Genomic DNA, 23,118 nt, shown 5'->3' with positions numbered 1-23,118 from the left:
ACACCAAAGATAAAGTGAAGTAATCAAAGCAAATCTAGCTTCTCTTTCAAGGAGACAGAATATTTGCTCCTTCTCAACTCTTCCCATTCTGCCACGGGGTTTGCAATAAAGCGATTTCTTCCAGCATCCTCAGCCTGTGCTTACACTGCAAGGGAAACTCCATTTAAATCAGCGCCACACAGTCAGGAGCATGGGAACACACAGCTTCTTCTCCACTGCATTCAGCAGCAGCCAAGTAGTTAAGCAGGCATAATTTGTCTCTTTTCCAGTATTAACAAGCATGTCCCCATCCTACATTTGGCTGCCTTTCTCCACAGTTCCTCCCCTTGCATCTGATTACAGCAACCCAACCAGTTGGACCGGATTCCCCTGGATTCCCCTTTTCAAGGTGCTGCACCTTCTCTAGCCGCAGCTCGGAATACTTCTTTTCCTTTTCTGCGCCTTTCTCCGAGCCCTGGGGAACAATGTCTCCCCAGGGACTGTGTGACATAAGGCTACGCTGGCAATGCAGAGCGCTCAGTCCCTGCTTCTGCGATCAGTTTACAATTAATTCATGAGTGCACACACACAAATAACGCAGCCTGACACTAAGGGGAGAGCCCAGGACCTCAGCGCCAAAGTACAGAGGCTCCGCCGCTTAACCTAAAGAGGCCCCTCTGCGCTGTAGGAGACAGGTTGTTTTACTGACTTGACCTAGTCACTGAAATGGGACGTAATCCTCATCTCATAAAATCATAGAATCATAGAATGGTTTGGAAGGGACCTTAAAGCCCATCCAGTGGCACCCCCTGCCCTGGGCAGGGACACCTCCCACCAGCCCAGGTTGCTCCAAGCCCCGGCCAACCTGGCCTTGAACCCCTCCAGGGATGGGGCAGCCACAGCTTCTCTGGGCAACCTGGGCCAGGGGCTCGCCACCCTCACAGTCAAGAACTTCTTTCTAATATCTCATCTCAGTCTCCCCTCTTTCAGTGTAAAACCCTTCCCCCTCGTCCCATGGCTGCCCTCCCTGCTCCAGAGTCCCTCCCCAGCTTTCCTGGAGCCCCTTGAGGGACTGGCAGGGGCTGGAAGGTCTCCGCGGAGCCTTCTCTTCTCCAGGCTGAACCCCCCCAGCTCTCTCAGCCTGTCCTCCCAGCAGAGGGGCTCCATGAGTTCACAGGATTACAATCACACACAGGCATCCCTGTGCTCTGCAAATCTAGGACCCAATTTGTTAATCAATGAAACTCTTTTGCAGAATAGCTTGCAAGTAGATGGAGGTCGTTCACCCAGGCAGAAGCAATTTTCTCCTCCCTCCCCAGCCATCTTCTCCTGATCCCGACGAAAGGATTTGCTGAAGACCCAGAACCTGGGTGAGAAGAGAAGGGATGAAGTAGACAGGCACCTGGTATCCATAAGATATATTCGTCCACCCTACAAAATCCTCAACATCTCTGCTGTCAAGCTGCTCCTTGTCAGCAATTAGCAACTAGCCCCTGGGATCTGGTCCTTTTTGCTTTCAGCGCTGTAGTTAAACAACTAAACCTGAAATTTTGCAAGAGGGGGCTCCTGGGAAGACTGCTGAGGAAGCCAAGCCGGCAGCCTGGTGACAAGAAGCACCACTGAGCAGGAGCCATTGCTCCCGCACCTTGGCACCAAGCATGGGTCCAGCCCCTGGCTAAGGAGGTGTCTATAGGTGGGGGTCTGCAGTGACTGGGGATGGATTTCAGCTGCCCAAACACCGGGGCCCTGTGCTGTGGGGTACCCTGCAAAGCCTAGAGCTGCCACTCCAAGGGTGACAGTTGTCTGCAAGTCCTGCATCATATCTGCCATGATGTGGGAGACCAAGAGGTAGACGATGCGTGTGTCCACACTATCACACCTTCACCTTTCAAAACAAGGTGGTTGGATCCAAACTGCGTATTTGGCGTGGTTCCTGGCCCAGGCTAATGTCCAAATTGCGTCTGAACAATGGCTGGAAGAGTGCTACCAGCCCAGGCCAAAATCGTGCCAGGGAGCGTGCTAACAATTTCACAGTGCGGATGAGCAAGTTCCAGTAGCTGGGAACGCTCAGCTGTGCTGTACAAACTCCTAGCAGAAGATGTAGCCCACAGGGTGAGCTGAATGCCTGGCTGGGCTCCCCTGATTTGTCTACATCTCATTTGGTTATAATGGAAGCCGAGAGGCTCAGATCACCTGGAGACACTGACGCTTAGGTGTCTTAATCTACAAGTACAACCCCAGCTTCATTGTCAACATATTAACCTGGGTGTCAGCAGGATGGCAAGGAGCATTAAGGCAGAGCAAAACGCTTTTATGCTTTTTAAATTAATGGGAGGAATTTTTGGCTTGCAGAACACAGCAGACAGGGAGGCTGAGAGGCTGCACGTCAAGGCACCTGCCCTGGGTGCAATAGAGAATAAAAGCAACTAGAATAAAACAGAAAAATTAACAGAGAGATGTTAACCCTTTCACAGTTTAACCATCAAAAGGGTTTTAACTGAAAGACAGCAGCACAATTTCTTTTTTCTATGTATCTGGTTAGCATTTGAGTTGGCGTGAGGGAAATTAATCGCAAGTGCCCGCAGCAGGATCAAAGCCGGCAAATACTCCTGCATGGGAACAGCCCTGTAAGCCGGGCAGCCTGCTGTCGCTACACGCCACCGCTGCTTCCACTCTGTGCAGCACAGAATCACAGAATCATAGAATGGCTGAGGTTGGAAGGGACCTTTAAGATCATCGAGTCCAACCTTTAGCCTACCCTGACAAGAGCCACTTCTAAACCATGTCCCTCAGTGCCCCATCTACCCTTTTTTTAAACACCTCCAGGGATGGTGAATCCACCACCGCCCTGGGCAGCCTATTCCAATGTTTAATAACCCTTTCAGTGAAAAAATGTTTCCTAATATCCAGTCTAAACCTCCCCTGACATAACTTGAACCTGTTTCCTCTTGTCCTATCACTTGTCACCAGGGAGAAGAGGTCAGCCCCCATCTCTCTACAACCTCCTTTCAGGGAGTTGTAGAGGGTGATAAGGTCTCCCCTCGGCCTCCTCTTCTCCAGGCTAAACAACCCCAGCTCCCTCAGTCATTCCCCAAACAGCAATAACACTTTGCAGAGCGGAGCACGATCCGAGACAGCCAAAAAATTGTAGAGGGTCCCGTCGCCCGTCTTGGATACCGAAGGTGACAGCACTGCCAGTCCCGTGCCCTTTGGGGCTGCCCAGCAGCGCAGATACAGAGAGATGAAATCCCTTCGGGTCAGCTCGTTCATCGTTTCTCAACCTGCTTTTTATGGACCGCGACAGCCTGGGAGACATCAAAGATGTCCCGTGACAAAATTGCAAAAAAATAACTAAATGTAAATGCCCACACCTAGTCCGTGAACGCAGGCAAATAAAATGAGGAAGAATAAAATAAACGGTGACCACCCAAAGCTTAATCTAATCTTCATCTGGCTGTAAAGGAAGACCACCATGGCAGCGCTGCGCAAGGCAACCTGGCAGATGGTCCTTCAGTGTAAAAAGGTTGAGAAGCACTGAGCCAGTTCATCTCCTGCTGCAAGGCAGGATCCACTCCACCTAAACCATTCCTGACACGTGTTTGTTTAACCTGTTCCCAAAAGACTCCAGCGATGGAGATTCCACCCCTAACCCTTAGGCAAGCTATTCCGGCAGTGAATTATCTGTAGCATCGGATTTTGCTAGTGTCTAAATTGTGTTTCCATTATTGCAATTCAAGACCATGATTTCTTGTCCTATCTAATGTGAGCACAGAGATTAGATCATTCCCTTCCTCTTTTTGGGTATCTTTTGTGTGTCATTGGAAGGATGTTACTAAATCTTTTCTCCATCTTCCCTACAGCAAAGGGATTTCTTTCATATTTTCTGGACCTGAGACTATTCTCACATACGACTTGTTCTCAGAATTATCTCCAATTGCTCCTCAGCATTCTCAAAATGCAGGGACCAGAGCGGCGCTGCCTTTCAGACAGCCCTTTGGGATATTTCCCTTATTACAATTATGAGACACTGTCAGCTTATATTAAGTTTGTGATCCACCATAATTCCCAGCAATTTTTTATGCAAAACCGCCGCATACTTGGGTTTTCTCAGATCTGCAATTTTTTTAAATGTCATTCTTTCACACAACACTTTTCCCTTGTCCTTATCAAACTGCAGATCATTTCAGTCTGATTTCTTATCTCCAAAGTCCATGAAATCCCTCCAAGCCTGGTATCATCTGCAGATAAGTATTTCCCATTCCATCATCCAGATATTACTGAAAACACGTAACGGTTCTGGACTTAGGACAGACTTCAGCCTTCCAGTTTCATAATAAAGCATTTACAACGACCCTGAATATGGGTTCCCAGCCACACAAACCCACCCTTCAGCAGTTCCATCTAGTCCATGCTTCTTGAGAGCACCATGAAAGGGTCATGTGAATCAATATAAAACATCCTGCCACGAGCACTGCAATTTCTCGACGCAGTTTCTCCCAAACTCAAAGTGCTCTAGGCTTTGCATCCCACATAGTATAATGCCACAGGCTTTGAAGGGAGTTGAGAGCAGCTTTTGTGCTTTCTGCACCCTTTTCATCGGTATGATGGATGACAGAAGCGCAAGGAGAATTAGCTCTGAAGGAGCGTGATGAGAGCGACTGATCTAGTGTCATATGAAGGGTCAGAAATTTAACCTTTCGGAAGATGATTCAGCACTTGCGTGTGTTTGGAGGAAGGCTGTTGCCAGATTTTAACTCTTTCAGTGGGAGTTCTAATGAAAACATTTTTGCCCTTTTGCCGTGGTATATCCCATGGGCATTTTAAAACATCCAGCAATTTTCAAGAGACGGGTTTTAGGTCTGTCAGTTCCCGACTATCCCGCTAAAAGGTGTTTTTTGAACAATAACATTCAATCATTTTGTTTTCTTAGTGTCCATGAAAGTCCCTGCTATCAAAATGCATGCACGTCAACAAGTTCTAGAAAGCATATTTCCTATAAAGATGAATAATCCCTATGAGCTTAAAATCAAAATATTTGTCTGTAAAGGCCAGTTCATATGCAAAAAATTTCCATGAGTGGCCTGCTGGCCATAAATAATAAGCATCATAGTTCAAATAAAGTTACCGTGCAAATGCACTTTATCAGGCAAGGAAGGAGAGGCGGGGGTGTGGCTCTGTACACCAGGGAATATTTTGATTGTGTAGAGCTAGATTCCAGTGATGATAAAGTCAAGTGTTTATGGGTAAGGTTGAAGGGGAAGGGAAATAAGGGAGATCTTGTGCTGGGAGTATGCTATAGACCACCCGACCAGGATGAGGAGACAGATGAAGTATTCTGTAAGCGGCTGGCTGAAGTCTCGCAATCACCAGCCCTTGTTCTGCTTGGGGACTTCAACCTGCCGGGTATCTGCTGGAAATATAACACAGCAGAGAGCAGGCAGGCTAGGAGGATCCTCAAGTACGTGGAAGATAACTTCTTGACACAACTGGTAGGTGACCCTACCAGGGGAAGTGCCTCGCTAGACCTACTGTTCACAAACAGAGAAGGATTAGTAGGAGATGTGGTGGTCGGAGGTCATCTTGGGTTTAGTGATCATGAAATGGTCAAGTTTTCAATTCGTAGTGATGTAAGGAGGGGGGTTAGCAAAACCTCCACCTTGGACTTCTGGAGGGCGGACTTTGGCTTGTCCAGGACACTGGTTGAGAGAGTCCCTTTGGAGATAGTCCTGAAGGGCAAAGGGGTCCAGGAAGGCAAAGGGGTCCAGGAAGGCTGGACGCTTTTCAAGAAGGAAATCCTAAAGGCCCAGGAGCAGGCTGTCCCCAAGTGTCGCAAGTCTAAAGGGCGGGGAAAATGGCCAGTCTGGATGAATAAGGAACTTCTGATGGGACTTAGGAATAAAAGGAGGGTTTACTGCCTTTGGAAGAAGGGACAGGCAACTCAGGAGGAGTACAGAGATCTCCTTAGGTTATACAGAGAGAAAATTAGGAAGGCAAAAGCCCAGCTGGAGCTCAACTTGGCCACTAACATTAAAGACAACAAAAAAAGCTTTTATAACTACATCAACAAAAAGAGAGACAGGGAGAATCTCCATCCCTTACTGGATGCGGGGAGGAAAGTTGCAACCAAGGACGAGGAGAAGGCTGAGATACTGAATGCCTTCTTTGCCTCCGTCTTCAATAGTCAGACCAGCTATCCCCAGGGTGCTCAGCCTCCTGAGCTGCAAGATAAGGATGGAGAGCAGAACAACCCACCCATAATCCAGGAGGAAGCAGTCAATGATCTGTTTCTGCACCTAGACGTACGTAAGTCTATGGGGCCGGATGGGATTCACCCAAGAGTACTCAGGGAGCTGGCGGGAGAGCTCACCAAGCCTCTCTCCATCAGTTACCAACAGTCTTGGTCAACAGGGGAGGTACCCGATGACTGGAGGGTGGCTAATGTGACGCCCATCTACAAGAAGGGTCGGAAGGAGGATCCGGGGATCTACAGGCCTGTCAGCCTGACCTCGGTACCAGGAAAGATCATGGAGAGGATCATCTTGTGTGAGCTCTCACGGCAAGTGCAGGGCAGCCAAGGGATCAGGGCCAGCCAGCATGGGTTTAGGAAAGGGAGGGCCTGCTTAACCAACCTGATCTCTTTCTGTGACCACGTGACCCACCTTCTGGATGCGGGGAAGGCAGTGGACGTTGTCTATCTGGACTTTGGTAAGGCCTTTGACACCGTCCCCCACAGCATTCTCCTGGAGAAGCTGGTGAATCATGGCATAGACAAGTGTACTCTTCGCTGGGTTAAAAACTGGCTGGATGGCCGTGCCCAGAGAGTTGTGATTAAGGGGGTGAAATCCTCTTGGTGGCCGGTCACCAGTGGTGTCCCTCAGGGCTCAGTTTTGGGGCCGGTTTTGTTTAATATCTTTATCAATGATCTGGATGAGGGGATTGAGTGCACCCTCAGTAAGTTTGCAGGTGACACCAAACTAGGTGGGAGAGTTGATCTGCTTGAGGGTAGGAAGGCTCTACAGAGGGACCCGGACAGGCTGGATCAATGGGCCAAGGCCAACTGTATGAGGTTTAACAAGGCCAAGTGCTGGGTCCTGCATTTTGGTCACAACCACCCCAAGCAGCGCTACAGGCTTGGGGCAGAGTGGCTGGAAAGCTGCCCGGCAGAAAAGGACCCGGGGGTGCTGGTGGACGGCCAGCTTCACATGAGCCAGCAGTGTGCCCAGGTGGCCAAGAAGGCCAACAGCATTCTGGCTTGTATCAGGAATAGCGTGGCCAGCAGGAGCAGGGAAGTGATGGTGCCTCTGTACTCGGCACTGGTGAGGCCTCACCTCAAGTGCTGTGTTCAGGTCTGGGCCCCTCTGTACAAGAGGGACATTGAGGTGCTGGAGCGTGTCCAGAGGAGAGCTACCAGGCTGGTGAGGGGTCTGGAGACCAGGGCATATGAGGAGAGGCTGAGGGAGCTGGGCATGTTTAGCTTGGAGAAGAGGAGGCTGAGGGGAGACCTCATTGCCCTCTACAGCTCCCTGAAAGGAGGGTGCAGAGAGGTGGGGGTTGGCCTCTTCTCCCAGGGGAATAATGACAGGACCAGAGGAAATGGTCTGAAGCTGCGGCAGGGGAGGTTTAGGTTAGACATTAGGAGGAATTCCTTTACTGAAAGAGTGGTCAGGCACTGGAACAGCCTGCCCAGGGAGGTGGTCGAGTCACCATCCCTAGAGGTATTTAAGAAACGTCTAGATGTGGCACTTCAGGGCATGCACTAGTGACAGAGACTGTAGGGGTTTTTTTGTGTGTGTATGGTTGGACTCAATGATCTCAAAGGTCCTTTCCAACCATGGAGTTTCTACGATTCTGTGATCAAAGAGTGCTGACACGGAGCATCATTTCTATAGTTCTATGTAGTTTGTGTACCGTATGTGACCACGTAGCTGGTTCTTTGGTTCTGTTTATAAAGATATGTGCAGGGCTCAACCATACAGTTACTACTGAGCCACATTAATACATTCAGCTGAATTCACTCGTTTATTGCAATAAAGTCCCTGAGTCCGTATTCCTGTTTGCATAGGAGACTGAGCAGATGACAGCTGCCTTCCCGTAATGGCCTGTAAATGAATTTTGCCTTATAAAAGAGAAAGCGCAATGCGATATATTTAAGGGGTGAGCTTAGGACTAGGGCAAACCTTGTGCCATTGCATGCTCTGCCATCAGCTTCCTGGGTAGGTCAATTAGAGTTGTATTCCTTTCCAGCAGCCAGCTAGGACTCCCTTCACAGGCTACAGAAAGAAATATGCATCTCTAGGGGGCCGTTCTTTTATCCTACATGAAGTGAGATGAATTTCTCTCTGGAAGTACTGCTTTCTCTCTGTTGACTGTACAAGGAACCTGTGATGACCAAACCAGCCAGGCTTAAATATTGTTTCAGACATACACACCCAGCCAGAGAAACCCCATCTCCAATGTCTAACTTGCAATCCTTTCTGGTTGGGGCAGACAAATCCTATCTCATGTCTTTCTGTGCCTCAATTTTTCATCTGCAAAACAGGGTGACGGCACTTCCCTCTCTCATCTAGGAGCTGGGAAGATAACGACAGTACGAGATTGTGAGGTGCTCAATGATTGCAGTATTAGGAGCCATATGTGTGCACTTGGTAGATAACACACTATTTATTAGTAGTTTCAAAGACCTGCTAGCAGGCAATGGCAAGACCTAAACATCCATATCTTCTTTGAAGACTTCACAGACTTTTCCCAGGGCTTCTTATCATTTCAGATCATTCTGATGGTGGAATATAATTTCCCAAGTTCAGAACTTACAGAATGTGGGAATTTACACCTTTACCTTCCTCAAAAGTAAAGCAGTTACAGTTCACTCGCTTTCACATCCACATCAGGAAAATGAACACCTTTTACAAATTAGAATATGCTTTACATTCCCATTACAGTAATCTCTTGATCAGTTCAGAAATCTAGCTGTATTTAAATATATATTTAAAGGGAAAAGTTTACCCATTTTCCAAGTAGAGCTCTTCTTTCTTCAAATACCTACAAAACATACACATACAAATAAAACTGAATGCTTAAAGGGGATTCGATATATCCCAAGAAAAACACAGTTTGAAAAACAGTCTATGTAACCTACAAAATATAAACAAAATCACTGATTGGAAGAGTTTGGAAGGAACCTGTGGAGATCTTTTAGTCCAAACTCCCTGCCAGGGTCACCTAAAGCAGGTTGCTCTGGGCCAGATCCAGACGGGTTTTGAATTTCTTCTTGGATGGAGATGCCACAACCTCTGTGGCAACTTGTTACAGTGTGTGACCACCATCACAGCAAGAATGTTTTTTCTTATTTTAAATGGAATTTCTTGTATTTCAATTTGTGGCTATCGTTTTTCTTTTTACTGGATGCCACCTATAGGAGTCTGTTTCTGTCTTCTTTACCCCTCCCATCAGATATGTATACACATTGATAACATCCTCTGTGAGCCTTTTTTCTCCAGGCTGAACAACCCCAGATCTCTCAACCCTTCCCTATCCATCAAATTCTCCAATTCTTGAAACATTTTTGTGGTCCTACACTGGCTTTGTTCTAGTAAGTCCATGTCTTTCTTGTACTGAGGAGCCCAGAAACGGACACAGCATTCCAGATCTGTCCCCGCCTGTGCTGAGTAGAGGGCAACAATCACCACCCTTGACCTACCACTTACACTCTTCCTAATGAAGCCTAAGATGATGGTGGCCTCCTTTGCTGGCTCATGATCAGCTTGGTATTCACCAGGACTCCCAGGTCATTCTCTCCCAAGCCACTTTCCAGACAATCATTCCATTTCTCCAGCCTGCCAAGGTCCCTCTTAATCACTGGAACAACCTGCTCAGGGACATGGTAGAGTCCCCATCACTGGAGCTTTTCAAGACACAATTGGACAGGATGCTGCATAATCTCATCTAGGCTTCCTGTCCCGTGAAAGGTTGGACCAGATGATCTTTTCAGGTCTCTTCCAACCTGGGCTGTTCTACGATTCTATGATTAATGACAGCACACACACCTTGTCTATCAGCTATTCATCCCAATTCTGTATCATCTACAAACTTGCTGAGGGTGCACCCTGCCCCATCATCCAATTTGTTGATGTAAATGATCCTGGCTCCAGTGTCAACCCCTGGTGTACTCCACTAGTGACTGGCCTCTAGCTGAACTTCATCCTGCTGATGACAATCCTTTGAGGCCAGTCAGTCAGTTTTCAATCCACCTCACTCTCTGTCCATACTTCATCAGCTTGTCTATGAGGATGTTACGGTAGACAGTATTGAAAGCCTTACTAAAGTCTGAAATCAATCCATTTTCCCGGACCTCTGTTCTCTCCAGGACCACATCCCATGCGCTTCTTCCACATAGATCCCTGAAGAGGTCAAAGTCTGCTTTCCTGAAGCCCAGGGTTGTGATCCTGCTATTTGTCTTGCTCTTTCCTCTCAGTATCCTGAACTTCATCATCTCCTGCAGCCAATGTTGTCCCTAACCTTCACATCCCCAACCAGTCCTTCCTTCTTTGTAAGTATGAGGTCCAGCAGAGCATCTTCCCTCGTTGGTTCCTTGATGACCTGTATCAGGAAATTATTACCAATGCACTCCTGAAACCTCCTGGATTGCATGTGCCTTGCTGTGTTGCCCTTCCAGCAGATATCAGGGTGGTTAAAGCCACCCAGGAGGACCAAGGCCTATGAACATGAGGCTTCTTCTAGTTATCTGAAGAAGGCCCCATCTACTTCTTCCAGATCTTCTTCAACTCTCCAGGCTGGTTCCTGGGTAAGGTTCCTTTCACTGAAGAAGAGTCCCTAAAGTTCAAGGGCTATGTATGCATGACTGTGAAGGAAAGCTCTGCAGACCAGCTGCCATGTGCTACCTCCCATCTCCACCTCCCTTCTCTGCAGCTACTGCACACACGATGTGCCAACATAGCATTCTGCTCTCTTGGGCATACAGTGATGTGTGGTGCCTCACATGCTTTGGTGAGACCAGAAGCTGGGCTTCTCATCTCTTTATTTTAGAAATTTCATTTTTCCTGAGGTGAAGACATTGGGTAGCTATCATATCGCCCTGGCAATGGCTTCAATCTCTACACAGCAAGACCATCAGGAGTAAGATACTGAGACCAGTCTTTGTTCCCTGCCCACTTTACAATGACAACTAACAAGAAGGATGATCAGTATCAAAATACAGCAGAGGATTTATGATGCTGACCTTTATCCATAGGGAGCTAGACCTGAGAGCACTAGCACGTGGCTTCCCACTACCACAAAACTGCCTTCTGTACGCAGGATTGTGACCTGGGACGTGAGGAAATGCTGTAGATGTTTTTTCCAGAAGACAGATCAAAGAGGAAAAAGCCCAGCTTATAACTGCACATAAAACCAGCTATTAACCACAACTAGGAAAACATGCTTGATCGTTATAAACTCCAAACATGTTATCGCTATGACAGCCTGCGAAGAAGGTTCCTGCAGAGAAAGACATTATCAGTGCTGATGTCTGGTACAGCAGTTGACAGTGTTAGCTCTGTCTCTCCCAGCAGGAGTGTCTCTTGCAAGGGGTGGAAAATGACATTTCTTTTATTTGTATGTTGACAGTTATTATTTGCTTTATTTGCTTGTGGGACACTTGGCAAAGTTAAAAAAAAAAAACAAAAAACAAAAAAAACCCCAAACCCTAACAAGCTGAACTTGGAAAAGGATTTGCCACAAGCAAGTGATGAATAGTCAAAGATCTAAGTTTTGGGTTGGATAATTCAAATGAAGCAGGGATGTATTTATATAACTGAAAGCAATGTTAATGGTCTTTGATCAAAGAAAGACATGTTATTTGCTCTCAGCATTCTTGGAGATACATCTGAGCCAACTCTGTCAAAAAGTTCTGCCTACTCCAGGCACTTGGAAGCATTAATTAGCAACAGAATGGCCCAAAATTGGTATAATCATCCACTGCCTTAATCAAGCCCGTGTTTACTGTCCTCTCCCCCAAGGCCTTGGAGTTGTACCTAAGCTGGCTGGCTTTGGACGCAGCCTGAAGCCTAGGTTGCTCTTGAGACCTGCCATCTCACATCCACGTCTTCAGGTAGTTTTAAACAACCTCAAGTTCAAGGCTGCTTGGCCAAGTCCTTCAACCCCTCCTGCAAATGCCACCGGGGGCTCTTCTACCCCACGACTGAGTCACTGTACAGCAGAAGGCAAACCATCTCCTGACTTCCAGTCCTTCCTTAGTCAGCAGGACTGACACTGAAGTCTGTTTGGTTTTGCTGCGGGTGAGCAAGCTGGTCTATCTCCTACCTTTGCTCCATCCTCAGCTGTAGCACAATCTTGCCATAGCTAAGACTCCACCTCTGGTTTTCTGACCATGAATGCTGCATAATTCAAGGTTTCCCAATTCTGATTTCTTGACTTTGGTCTGTCCCTGATGATGATCCTGGCTCTGAAGCGATCATGACTGCCCACGTTCCAGTAGTAACACGCTGGACACTCTTTTCTGCTCTAACAGCTGCTGTAAAGGCAGAAAACCACAGATGGAGGCAGCAGGACACAGGATGTACAATAGGTAGGAGAGAGCTGGGACCTTCGAACAATGCAGACAAGTGTACTCTCCAGCATGTTTGAAAATCCAGGGAACTCTACAGGAACTACTAATGGAGTACCCCCAGGATCACCCAAAATTAGACAGGTAGCAAATTTATGTTACTAACTGTCCTTGGGTCTGCTCCTAACAATGGTTTAGATGGAGCTTAAACACTTCTGCCTTGGATCAGCTATGAATTCCCACCACCCCTGCCCCTCATGGCCTCTTCTACTAACAAGTACGTCACTGAGCACAGGTCTGGGAGATTATGGTAAGTTCTTTCTTACCTGGAACATCATTAAGCGTTGGAGTATAGAAGAATCCTATACGAGTTCCTAAAGGTTTTGCTGCAGCCCAATGCAACATCAGACTGCCCAAGGAGCAGAGGAGTAAGAAGGTGGGGAAGGGTGGTTTTACCCACGTACTTATTTCTAGTTAGATCATACTTTATTGCACAGTGATGTGCATCTGTAAAAATATGTTTTAAAGAGTGTAAGAAACAGACATTAAAATGATTCAAAGGCTGGAGAATATGCCAGATTGAAAGGACTTCAAAGAGCTCAATCTGTTTAGTTTATCAAAAAAAGTTCAAGTGTTGGCTTGAAGTAGGGTAAAAGTCCTTCCACAAGGAAAAAATACTGGTTACAGAAGAGTTTAATAAGCTAGCAGGGGAAGATTTAAATGATGGAAGGTAATGCTAGAGGTATTCAGACAGGAGACAAGGTTTCATCTTTTCATGGTATAGGGGATTAATCATGAGAAAATTATTAGGGAAGTGATGAAATTTTCATTTCTTGATAACCCAAATGAAGTCTACATTCCTTCGTAGAAGATATATTTTAGCCAAATTCTAGTTACTGAGATCAAGACTGGGAGAACTGTGAGAAACAAGAGGGCTCAAGAAATCCAGGAAGCCAGACTACATGATGTAATGGCCCATGCTGGATTAAATTCTATGAATCATCAACAGAAATTTAAACTGAATTCTGAGGGAGGAATATGGTCCTGGTGATACCTGAGCCAAAACCCCCTCAGTTACGTTAGCAGATCCCCGATATAGTATACAGAGTGGGAGGCTAGGAAATGCATCTTCTTATTTATAAATTGAGTGCATCACTTCAGTTTCCAAAATATCAAGCTAGCTTCAGCACTGCCGGCCTCAGCAGAGAAGCCAGAGCATGGGTACTAAGGTCTCTCCTGCGAGCTAAGATGGAGCACGTAGGCCACTTGGAAACCTACGCTGACATTCAGTTTGCTCTGGAGTTAAACTAAAGTCTTCTGGAGCAGAAAAAACAATAATTTGGTAACTTCCACCAATAATTTAATAAACTTTTTTGTGTTGTTTAAAAGCAACTGATTTGGTAAAGTAATAATGTTTGAAGTAAATACTTGTACACTTCAAACGATGTATATTAGAACTTTCAGTTTTTCAGTTTTTACAAAATCTTTACATTCTTATTCCATCACTCATGACCTATACAAGCAAAAACATCAGTTAAATTTTTCTAGGACTTGAGAATTTGTGAAGTGAACCTGGGAATTTGTCTTCAGATTTGTGAATATTCAAAACCCGACTGGACAACACCCTAAGCAAATGCTCTATCTGACTTGCCTTGAGGGACTGGACTAGATGTTCTCCAGAAGTCCCTTCCAACCTCAGCGATTCTGTGATTCTATGAATCTGACCCATCTGCACGGAACTTGCCTTGTCATTCATGAGTTGATTGTTCAGCGGAGTCCATGTGCTCATCTTGGTCTGTAGCTTGAGGCCATCCAAGTTTCTAGGAGGTGCAAATGCCATAGATACGGGAGATAGTGGGTCCTCTGATGTCTTGTCTGCACCAATGGGTACAGCAACTGAACAGAACAAAGACCAACATTATCTCTGTGCTACTCCATCACACTATGTTAGTGAAAAGCAAATAATTTTAAGAAGGAATCCAATGATTTCATAGCACAGCAATGATACAAGTAAAATTACTTGAAAGTCAGTTAGGGTAAAAGCTTTTATTTTGTGTACCCACAGTAACGGTGACAGTAAAGGCCAGATTTTCTGGTGGAGCCTTGGTGCACTAATGTGGTATAAATACTTAAGAATTAAGCAAGTCTTCCCCATCACAATTCTTGTTGCATATGCCTTTGATTTTTGCTGCATCAATGACCACAAGAGGATATTTGCAGCAAGCTAGAAAGTATACAGAATTTCTCTTTCCAGTTGTTGGCACTGAAAATTACAGATAACTTGTGCATCAGCTTAAGTGACACTAGCTAGGTTTTTATCGATTTTGATGGGCATATAATGCCAAGTCTCAAAGGGCCAGTTTGTTTCTGAAGCACTTAACTGAAAGAATGAAATCCAGAATGGTTCAGAATTGACTGAAATCTCTCAGGGTCCTGTGTTCAGGTAGATTGGTTTTGATGGTCTGGACTGACTGTGCTGCTCTTTTAAACAAAAAAATCTTGTGTGAAGTAAATAGGACATTTCACAAAATTTTACTTTCCCTTTTGTGACACCAAATAACAGGACCACATTCAGACAAAGCCATTTCTTCATGAATTTTTGCCCAAACATAGCAAAGGCCTTTTTTCCTTCATTTTCTATCCTGCAGCTGGATTCAGCAGGATAATGCCATTGCTCACCTCAGGCATCCAGTTTCCAGACTGGAGGCTTAAGCTGCAGCAGCCTGAAAACCAAGTCATTTCTTTACCACATTAAAAAATATCTCCGTTCCCTGCACATAGTTATTAGGCAATTTTTCTGTGAACACTACAGCTGGCTTTAAAGCTTCATGGTGGCAAGGTGAATAATAGGACTTTTGGAACAAAAGAAAAGGCAACTCCATTAAGTAACGCCAGTATTGTGTTGCCAGCCTACCCTGAACGCAAGCACCTCAAGACCAGCCAGCAAATGGACCTTTCTAGCTAATACAGCTCTGAGGCTCCCAAGACACATCTTCATGAAAGCCCATTCCCCCATTCCTCCCCCAGACAAAATTCCTGTTTATATCAGTGGAAGATTAACCTTCAAAACCCACTGCAGGATCTGTCTGGGCACATCAACTCTTTTGATTAGTTTTTCCTTCCTTTCTTCCCTAAGTTATTATGGAATCAAAGAAGTATAAAGAAAAAAATGAAAAATTGGTTATATCTTGCTCTCTGCATCTGGTGATGGTCTGTGGTTAGGAAATAAGTTCCTTACAAGAGTCTGAGTTATTTCTCTCTTCTTTTTTTTTGGCTAGAGATCCTTAAATAATTTATTATCTGCACACTGAAGTTTCAACTTCCCAAAGAGAAGCCACTGAAACCGAAAAGAATTCGTAAGGTTTCAAAGCCTCACATTCTGTAGTTGGCCAATGTTAGAGGCTTCTTGTGCAACTGAGTAGGTGCATTTGGGATATGCATTACGATGGCATCACTTACCGGGTTGTTTTGTTTTGTTTTGTTTTTATGCAAGGCCCCTGCCCTTTCCAATGCGCAGAAATACAACATTACAAGCTAGAGAAACCTCTCCAATGCCAAAAAAACAGGTTCAGGCAACCATGTCCTGTTTTTCAGGGACAACCTTCTCATTAGTCACAAAAACATCAGTTGTCACTGGAGCACACTCCCAGCCCTGGATTCATGTTCCAGTTTCCCTACGCAGACACTGCTTTCTTGGGGCTGGAGAAGCTGCGTTCATAAAGCACCTCTGCGAGCTGGCATGTTAACAACTCGTATCCCAAAGAGATAAACGTGCCTCTGGACCCTCTTGTGCTCCTTCTGTGCCAAAAATGTGGCTCACAGCAGAAGTCATATGATTGTTTAGCCTAGAGAAAAGGAGGCTGAGGGGAGACCTTCTCGCTCTCTACAACTCCCTGAAAGAGGGTGTAGCCAGGGGGGGTCGGGCTCTTCTCCCAAGGAACAGGCGATGGGACAAGAGGAAACGGCCCCAAACTGTGCCAGGGGAGGTTTAGACTGGATATTTGGAAAAATTTTTACACTGAAAGGATTATTAAGCATTGGAAGAGGCTGCCCAGGGAAGTGGCTGAGGCACGATCCCTGGAGGCATTTAAAAGACAGGTAGACATAGTGCTTTGAGATATGCTTTAGTGATGGTTTTTGTCAGAGTTAGGTTGAAGGTCGGACTAGACGATCCAAAGGTCCCTTCCAACCCAGGCAATTCTATGATTCTATAAACTGCCTGAATTGCACTTGATGTTTAATGCACTTGATGTGTAAACAGGGCTGCAAAGGCAGGTACCATCAAGCAAAAAGGTGAGCGTGGCCAAACTTTTTAACTTTGTATGTGGTGTGCCAGGTTGCCATCCCTCCCTGGCTGCCCCTTTGCTAGCATAGTCACACAACCACCCTCCCTGCTGCTCCTCATCTCCCCAGCTCCACTCAGAATCGCGATGAGGGGAGGGAGGCAACCCCATTTCCAACCTCAGCAACGTGCATTTACAGGATGAATTCTTCGGTGAAGTCAGGACTGTGCAGTGTCACTTCAGAGCACGTGTTTCCCTTGGTTGCCCAAAATAACATTCCAGAGATTGCTCCAGCTTCTTCTTCACGTATCCTGCAACGAAATTCATCAAGCTCAGCTGATCTGAAAACATTCAACTAGCAAGAGATGTGAGATGAGGCTAATAAGAAATCAAGCTTTAAATATATATAAGGAAAATGCTGGTTCACTACTCAGAGAGGAAAAGCTACTGACACATGATGCTAAAAAAATATTTAATATCCTTCTCCTAGGAAAAATAAAAAGGCAATGTAGGAGCATAATAAATATCAGTGCAAAAGAGATTTGGGGGAAAGTCTGGGGAAAGACCAAGTTTTATGGGTATATCCAGTGTTTTCAAGCTGGTCGTGTTTGATTAACTTCACACCAAGTTGGTCAGAGATCTCCAGCTGTTTCAAAGCAGTTATCTTACGCAGTTTGCAGAGAGCAGGCGAGCCTGGCAGAGCAGAAATGTTAAAAAAGAGCAAAACTGTCTGGGTTAATACAGCCAGACCTAGGAATGGTTCACAGTTTGAACGAAAGGATATACTGAGTGGGGATCCAAGAGATTTATGCTTTTTGAGATGTTTGAAGAAGACATACATTAATTTCACAGGGCAAGGAAGATGAATGGCATTGTCTAACAGCAAGACAATTTCTAGACCAATTGAAATCTTCCTGAAGCCAATGGAAATACTTTCACTGATTTCAGTACAAGTTGGGTCAAGCCCTGGGTTTAAAAAAATGTGATTGCATTTAAGAGAGATTAACAATACATAACGATCATATCATATTAACTAAGGGCATTGGAATCATTTCCTTTAGCTGGGTTAATCTCTGCTTAACCCTCTGGAATGGCATTCCAGAGGTTTGTGCGAACCATACTCAAAACAAATCCTTCAAAAGTAGACCCGCTTTATTAATGTTTTTGACCACATCTCTATAGAAGTAAGCCCTTGTGGTTCAACAGAGCCTGGTGCACTCAGAGGTTTAAGGATGCATTTTTGCAGAGAGAGCCTAATCACATTAACCCATGTGACGACAACGGCAGAGTCGAGGAGTTCAGTTGCAAATAAACAGAATTTAACTGAATCAATCTCAAGCTCGGACAGGAAAGTAATTTTTATTGTAAATTATTATATCGACAATAGACAGTGTGATGATTGATGCCACGGAAGAAATGCTTCAAACAGCAGTAGGAGAAAAACACTCTAGAATGTAGGCCAAAATAGGGCATTCAAAATGGAAAAATTCAAGAGGATAGCTCTGGGGGGAAAAGATAATGTGAAACAGATCCTCATATGTAGGAGGACAGCCAGAAAGATGGCAAGAGGAGAAGGGCAGGAGGCTAAGTGCACATTTGCAATGATTTACAACAAGGAGGCCAATACTGTCCTCCTCCTTTCCCACTAGCTAGCCCTTAACGCACAAGCTGCAGAACACTGGTATCACCCAGGCCTTCCCCATTCATCACCTGCACTTTGCACAGTGACGCCCTGTCCTCAGTTACCACGTCTGCCCTGATGGCATGATATCACCAGTGTTGCCCACTACCACATCAGTCTTCTCACAGCCGTCCCCGGTCCCGTGGAAGGCTCTGTGACCAAGGCACTGATGTTTGCCCAGCTGGCTTCACGGATCTCTGTGGTACCAATGCTACGGCATCAACAAACCCCAGGGCATGGCATCACCACAGTACTGATAAACCTGGACACCTGCAGCACCTTGTGCCACTGATATTTCTTCCTCTCCCCAGCACCATCACCTCTGTGCACCCTGCACTGCACGAGCCACACTTACCCCTGCCAGGGTGTGCTCTACAGAAGAATCATAGAATCATTGAATCACAGAGTCATAGAATAGTTTAGGTTGGAAGGGACCTTAAAGCTCACCTAGTTCCAGCCCCCTGCCCTGGGCAGGGACACCTCCCACCAGCCCAGGTTGCTCCAAGCCCCGGCCAACCTGGCCTTGAACCCCTCCAGGGATGGGGCAGCCACAGCTTCTCTGGGCAACCTGGGCCAGGGGCTCACCACCCTCACACTGAAGAATTTCTTCACAATATCCCATCTAAATCTCCCCTCTTTCAGTGTGAATCCATTACCCCTTGACCTATCGCTACATGCCCTTGTAAGAAGTCCCTCTCCAGCCTTTCTTGTAGGCCCCCTTTAGATACTGGAAGGCCACTATAAGGTCTCCCCCGAGCCTTCTCTTCTCCAGGCTGAACACCCCCAACTCTCTCAGCCTGTCCTCACAGCAGAGGGGCTCCAGCCCTCAAACCATCTTTGTGGCTCTGCTCTGGATGCGCTCCAACAGGTCCACATCCTTCTAGTTCCAACCCCCCTGCCCTGGGCAGGGACACCTCCTACTAGACCAGGTTGCTCCAAGCCCCGTCCAACCTGGCCTGGAACCCCTCCAGGGATGGGGCAGCCACAGCTTCTCTGGGCAACCTGTTGTGCATCCCTCTGCAGAAGAACCCAAGGTCTGAGTACCCCTATGATCGCCTTTATGCCAGGCAGTGAATAAATAACTCTGCATTCCTCACTGCTCCATGTTGCCCACCAAGGCATCAGTACCTCCATATACCAATCTCAGAGGCGATATTCTCCAATGACAGACCCCAAATCCCTCGTGCTCCTCCATACCATTGCTCTCTACCAATGCCTTTGCTGTGCTGCTCTAACTTCCATACTCATTCTCTTCATAACCATGGCTCAAAGTTGCATCAGGGAAGGTTCATACTAGATATTACAAAGCATTTCTTTAGCAAGAGGGTGGTCAAACACTGGAACAGGCTTCCTAGAGCGGTGGTCAATGCCCCAAGCCTGTCAGTGTTTAAAAGGCAATGACCTTAATAATATGCTTTAACTTTTGGTCAGCCCTGAAGTGGTCAGCTGGTAGGACGAGATGATTGTTGTAGGTCCCTTCCAACTGAAATATCCTATCCTATCCTATCCTATCCTATCCTATCCCATCCCCTTTACCCCACAGCACCACTCAGCTCTGAAGGACTAGTACCCTCTTTGGTCTCCAATAAACCCAGCCGTCTCCCCTCCCTAGTGGTATCAATACCTGACTGCTCTCCTCTGTGTCCACATTACAGATGTTCTCCAGGATCTGCTCAAAGCCCAGAACCTCTAACTCCCTCTCCTGCTCCCCATCAGTCTCCTTGTGTCCTGCAGGGCCAACATCCTCCCAGGAGCTGTCACAGCACTGCATAGTCCCAGTGACATTACACCCAGGGGAACTGATCAGTATTGATCCTGAACACCTTTTCTCCCCTAAATAAGACAACAGCAAGGTCCCTTTTATCCCTAGAGAATAAAGCATTTCCCTTTCTACCCCAAACTTTGCTGGCTTTATATTCCTGTTATGCAGTTGGATGACCTATGATGCTCTTACCTCAAAGTCCACCAGAACCTCCCTAGTCCTACAGCACATACAGTTACACTGCCCAGCATCTCCATCTCCTGTGATGCCCTGACAGCTTTCCCTGCCCCACTCTAAAAGCCACTAGCAAACCCCAGCTGCTCAGTACCTGTGTCAATATATATTAGTGCTTCTCCCACACATTTATCCTCTTTGCATGATGTCTTTATGCCCTGTCCCTTTGAGCATTTATAGTTCTAAGTACACTCACGCACTGAAATCTCTCCTGGGACCCAAAAGCAACACCAATCCCCGCTGGCAGTGCTGGCAGATGGGCAGACCCCAGGCTCTTTGTGCCTCAGTGTCCCCCACCGTAGCTTTCATACTTTCTCCACTGGGTGCATCAGAGACCCTCTCTCCTCACAGCATGAGCACGCTGGGGTCTTCCATCTTCCCATCAGACCCCCTCCCTGCATCCCATTGAATCCGTTACCCCTTCCACGTGCCCTATGGAGGTTGTACTCCCTTCTCTTTCCACTGTCCCTCTCTGTCCCACTGCGTTTGTATCCCCCTCCCCATGCCACACTGCGTTTGTTCTCCCCAGTGTCCCACCGTTGAGTTGTATAGCTCAAATAAGTAAGTTTTAATTAGAATAAATTACTTAGGGTTATAATTCGGTGTGATTCATGCTGTTTGCCTAACTTAGCATGAGTAGCTAGGTTTGCCGAAGCCTTTAGGCCACAATAGAGTTAATTTTCCTATTAATTTTCGTAGCAGCTGGTACAGTGCTGTATTTGGTCTTTTAGTATGAGGTAAATGTTGATAACACACTGATGTTTTGGTAGGGTTTTTCCCTAGGCCTGGGACTTTTCAGTTCCCCACCTTCTGCCAGCGAGCGCAGGTGCACAAGGAGCGTAAAGCAGAAGATAAGGAGGTGACAACCCTCAGAGACCGCAGATCACCGAGACAAGAGCAGTCACCGGCTGGCCTGCCCGGACGCCAAAAAGAATCCAAGGTGCTAGCGAGACCTCAGATCAAAAAGAAAACCACCATTGGACTAAATGTGATGCATTTAAGGCCACAGCATTTGCCCCCACTGCAGTTGTCCCCCCTCCCCACGCCCCCACCCCGTGTGCCCAGGGGATCCGTCCACCCCCGTGTCCCCTCGGACGCCGTGTCCCCTCACCCCCAGCGCCGGGCCGGGCCGCCCCTCACCTTCCTCCTCCTCCCCGCCCGCGGGCGGCGCGGCCTCCTCCTCCCGCAAGGTCGCTTCCCGTCGCTATGGCAACCGCTTCCCGCGGCCCCCCGGGGAGGCCGCCAGCCAATCAGATCCCCCCAGCGCTGGGGGGAGACGGCGGTTCCGCTCTACCTAGCAACCTGCTGGGCGCGTCCTGATTGGCTCGTTGGCGCCGGCTGGGCGAGGGGCGGGGCGCGGCAGGGCGTGACGGCGCGGAGGGGGCGGGGCGGGCGCTGCGGCGGGAGGAGGAGGCGCGGCCGCTGCCTCCGCCGCCACCTGAGGGAGGGAGCCGGGTTGGAACGGCGGGACCCCGCGCTGAGGTAACGGTGGGGGGACCCGGGCCCTGGGGAGTGAGGCGGGGTGTGAAGACGGGCAGGGGTTTTCCCTCAGGGATGTCGTTCTTTCAGCCCCGCAGCGGCCGCTTCACTCGCCAAGGGCAGAGACACCCGCTCCCGGAGACGGCGCTGTGGGGGGCGGCCATGAAGCGTCCTCTGGGCGGGGAGCGAGCGGGGCGGAGGGTTAAGTCTCCCGCTCCGATGCGGAGGGCGACAGGAGGAGAGGGGATGCTCGTCCTGTCCTCCGCTGAACGAAATGGAGGTGCCGGATCCACTCCCTCTCCCTCAGCAGCGCCTCGGGGCCGGGAGATGCTGGTGCCGGCCGTTCCCGCTGCCCCCCGTCCCTCCCAGTGGGAGCCAGCAGAAGGGGATGATGCTCATCCCCATGCGATTCCCATCCCTTGCCATTAGGGACCCAAGGGGAGGGGGGTGCGAGTCCCGGGTACTCTCCCCGCCTTCTCCTCCGGCGGAGAGGGATGTTGGTCCATGTGCGCCCTCCCCCTCTTTCCTCCTTGCTGTGTGGGGGCCCAAAAGGAAAGGGGACCCACTGTCCCCCTTTCCCCCAGCAGTGCAGTGGGGACCCGGGGAGGAGGGGGTGCCATCGCCCCCCCTTCACAGACGCCCACCTTTTCTCCTGCAGTGCATTGGGCACCCAAGAGGTTGTTAGTCCCATGCTTCCCTCCTTTCTCCTTGCAGTGCGGTAGCAGTGACCCAGGAGGAAAGGGACGCCAGTCCCACACATGCCTCCCTTGCCCTTTTCCCTTTGCAGGGCAGCAGGGACCCAAGGGGATGCCAGCTCTATCCCCACACACTCTCCTTTTCCAATGGATGCAGAGACCCAGGAGGAAGGGATGCTAGTCTTATGTACTTATATCCATCCTTTTCCTTTGCAACGCGGCAGGAAGCCAAGAGGATGCTAGTCCCGTGTGTGCGCTTGTTCCTTTTGCCCTTAAAACACAGTGAGGATTCAAGGGGAAGGGGATGCTAGTTCAGCTTGCACCCTACCTCCTCTCCCAGTCTAAGGGATCATAGCTAGCTCCCTCTCCAGTTCCTTTAGCTTGCCATGAAATATGAACTCAAATGGAGGGAAATGCTAGACCTGTCCCTCCGTACACATAGA

General features: G+C 47.7%; 2 protein-coding genes across 4 annotated transcripts in view; one reads left to right on the top strand and one right to left on the bottom strand.

The window, feature by feature from the left end:
• Positions 1 to 21,726, bottom strand: part of FBXO16 (F-box protein 16) — a 35,832-nt gene extending 14,106 nt beyond the window's left edge. The window contains exons 1-4 of one of the 3 annotated variants that reach the window (XM_063330731.1): positions 21,642 to 21,726; positions 17,003 to 17,135; positions 14,286 to 14,437; positions 8,983 to 9,018 (exon numbers count right to left, since the gene is read on the bottom strand). In XM_063330731.1, coding sequence (XP_063186801.1) covers positions 8,983 to 9,018; positions 14,286 to 14,381 — 132 coding nt within the window. In that variant the 5' untranslated portion in view covers positions 14,382 to 14,437; positions 17,003 to 17,135; positions 21,642 to 21,726. Of the gene's footprint in view, positions 1 to 8,982; positions 9,019 to 14,285; positions 14,438 to 17,002; positions 17,136 to 21,308; positions 21,425 to 21,641 lie in introns of those variants that run through there. The other 2 variants (XM_063330732.1, XM_063330733.1) reach the window with 2 other exon arrangements.
• A 155-nt stretch (positions 21,727 to 21,881) lies between these two features.
• FZD3 (frizzled class receptor 3) overlaps positions 21,882 to 23,118 on the top strand; it is a 62,006-nt gene continuing 60,769 nt past the window's right edge. The window contains exon 1 of the mRNA XM_063330730.1: positions 21,882 to 21,983. The gene's annotated coding sequence lies outside the window, so the exon portion shown is untranslated. The remainder of the gene's footprint in view (positions 21,984 to 23,118) is intronic.

Source organism: Chroicocephalus ridibundus, chromosome 3, assembly GCF_963924245.1.
Source record: "Chroicocephalus ridibundus chromosome 3, bChrRid1.1, whole genome shotgun sequence".
Classification (NCBI taxonomy): Eukaryota; Metazoa; Chordata; class Aves; order Charadriiformes; family Laridae; genus Chroicocephalus; species Chroicocephalus ridibundus.
Note: the sequence above shows the minus strand (reverse complement) of the source record. Positions and strands in the feature narration are given on the sequence as shown.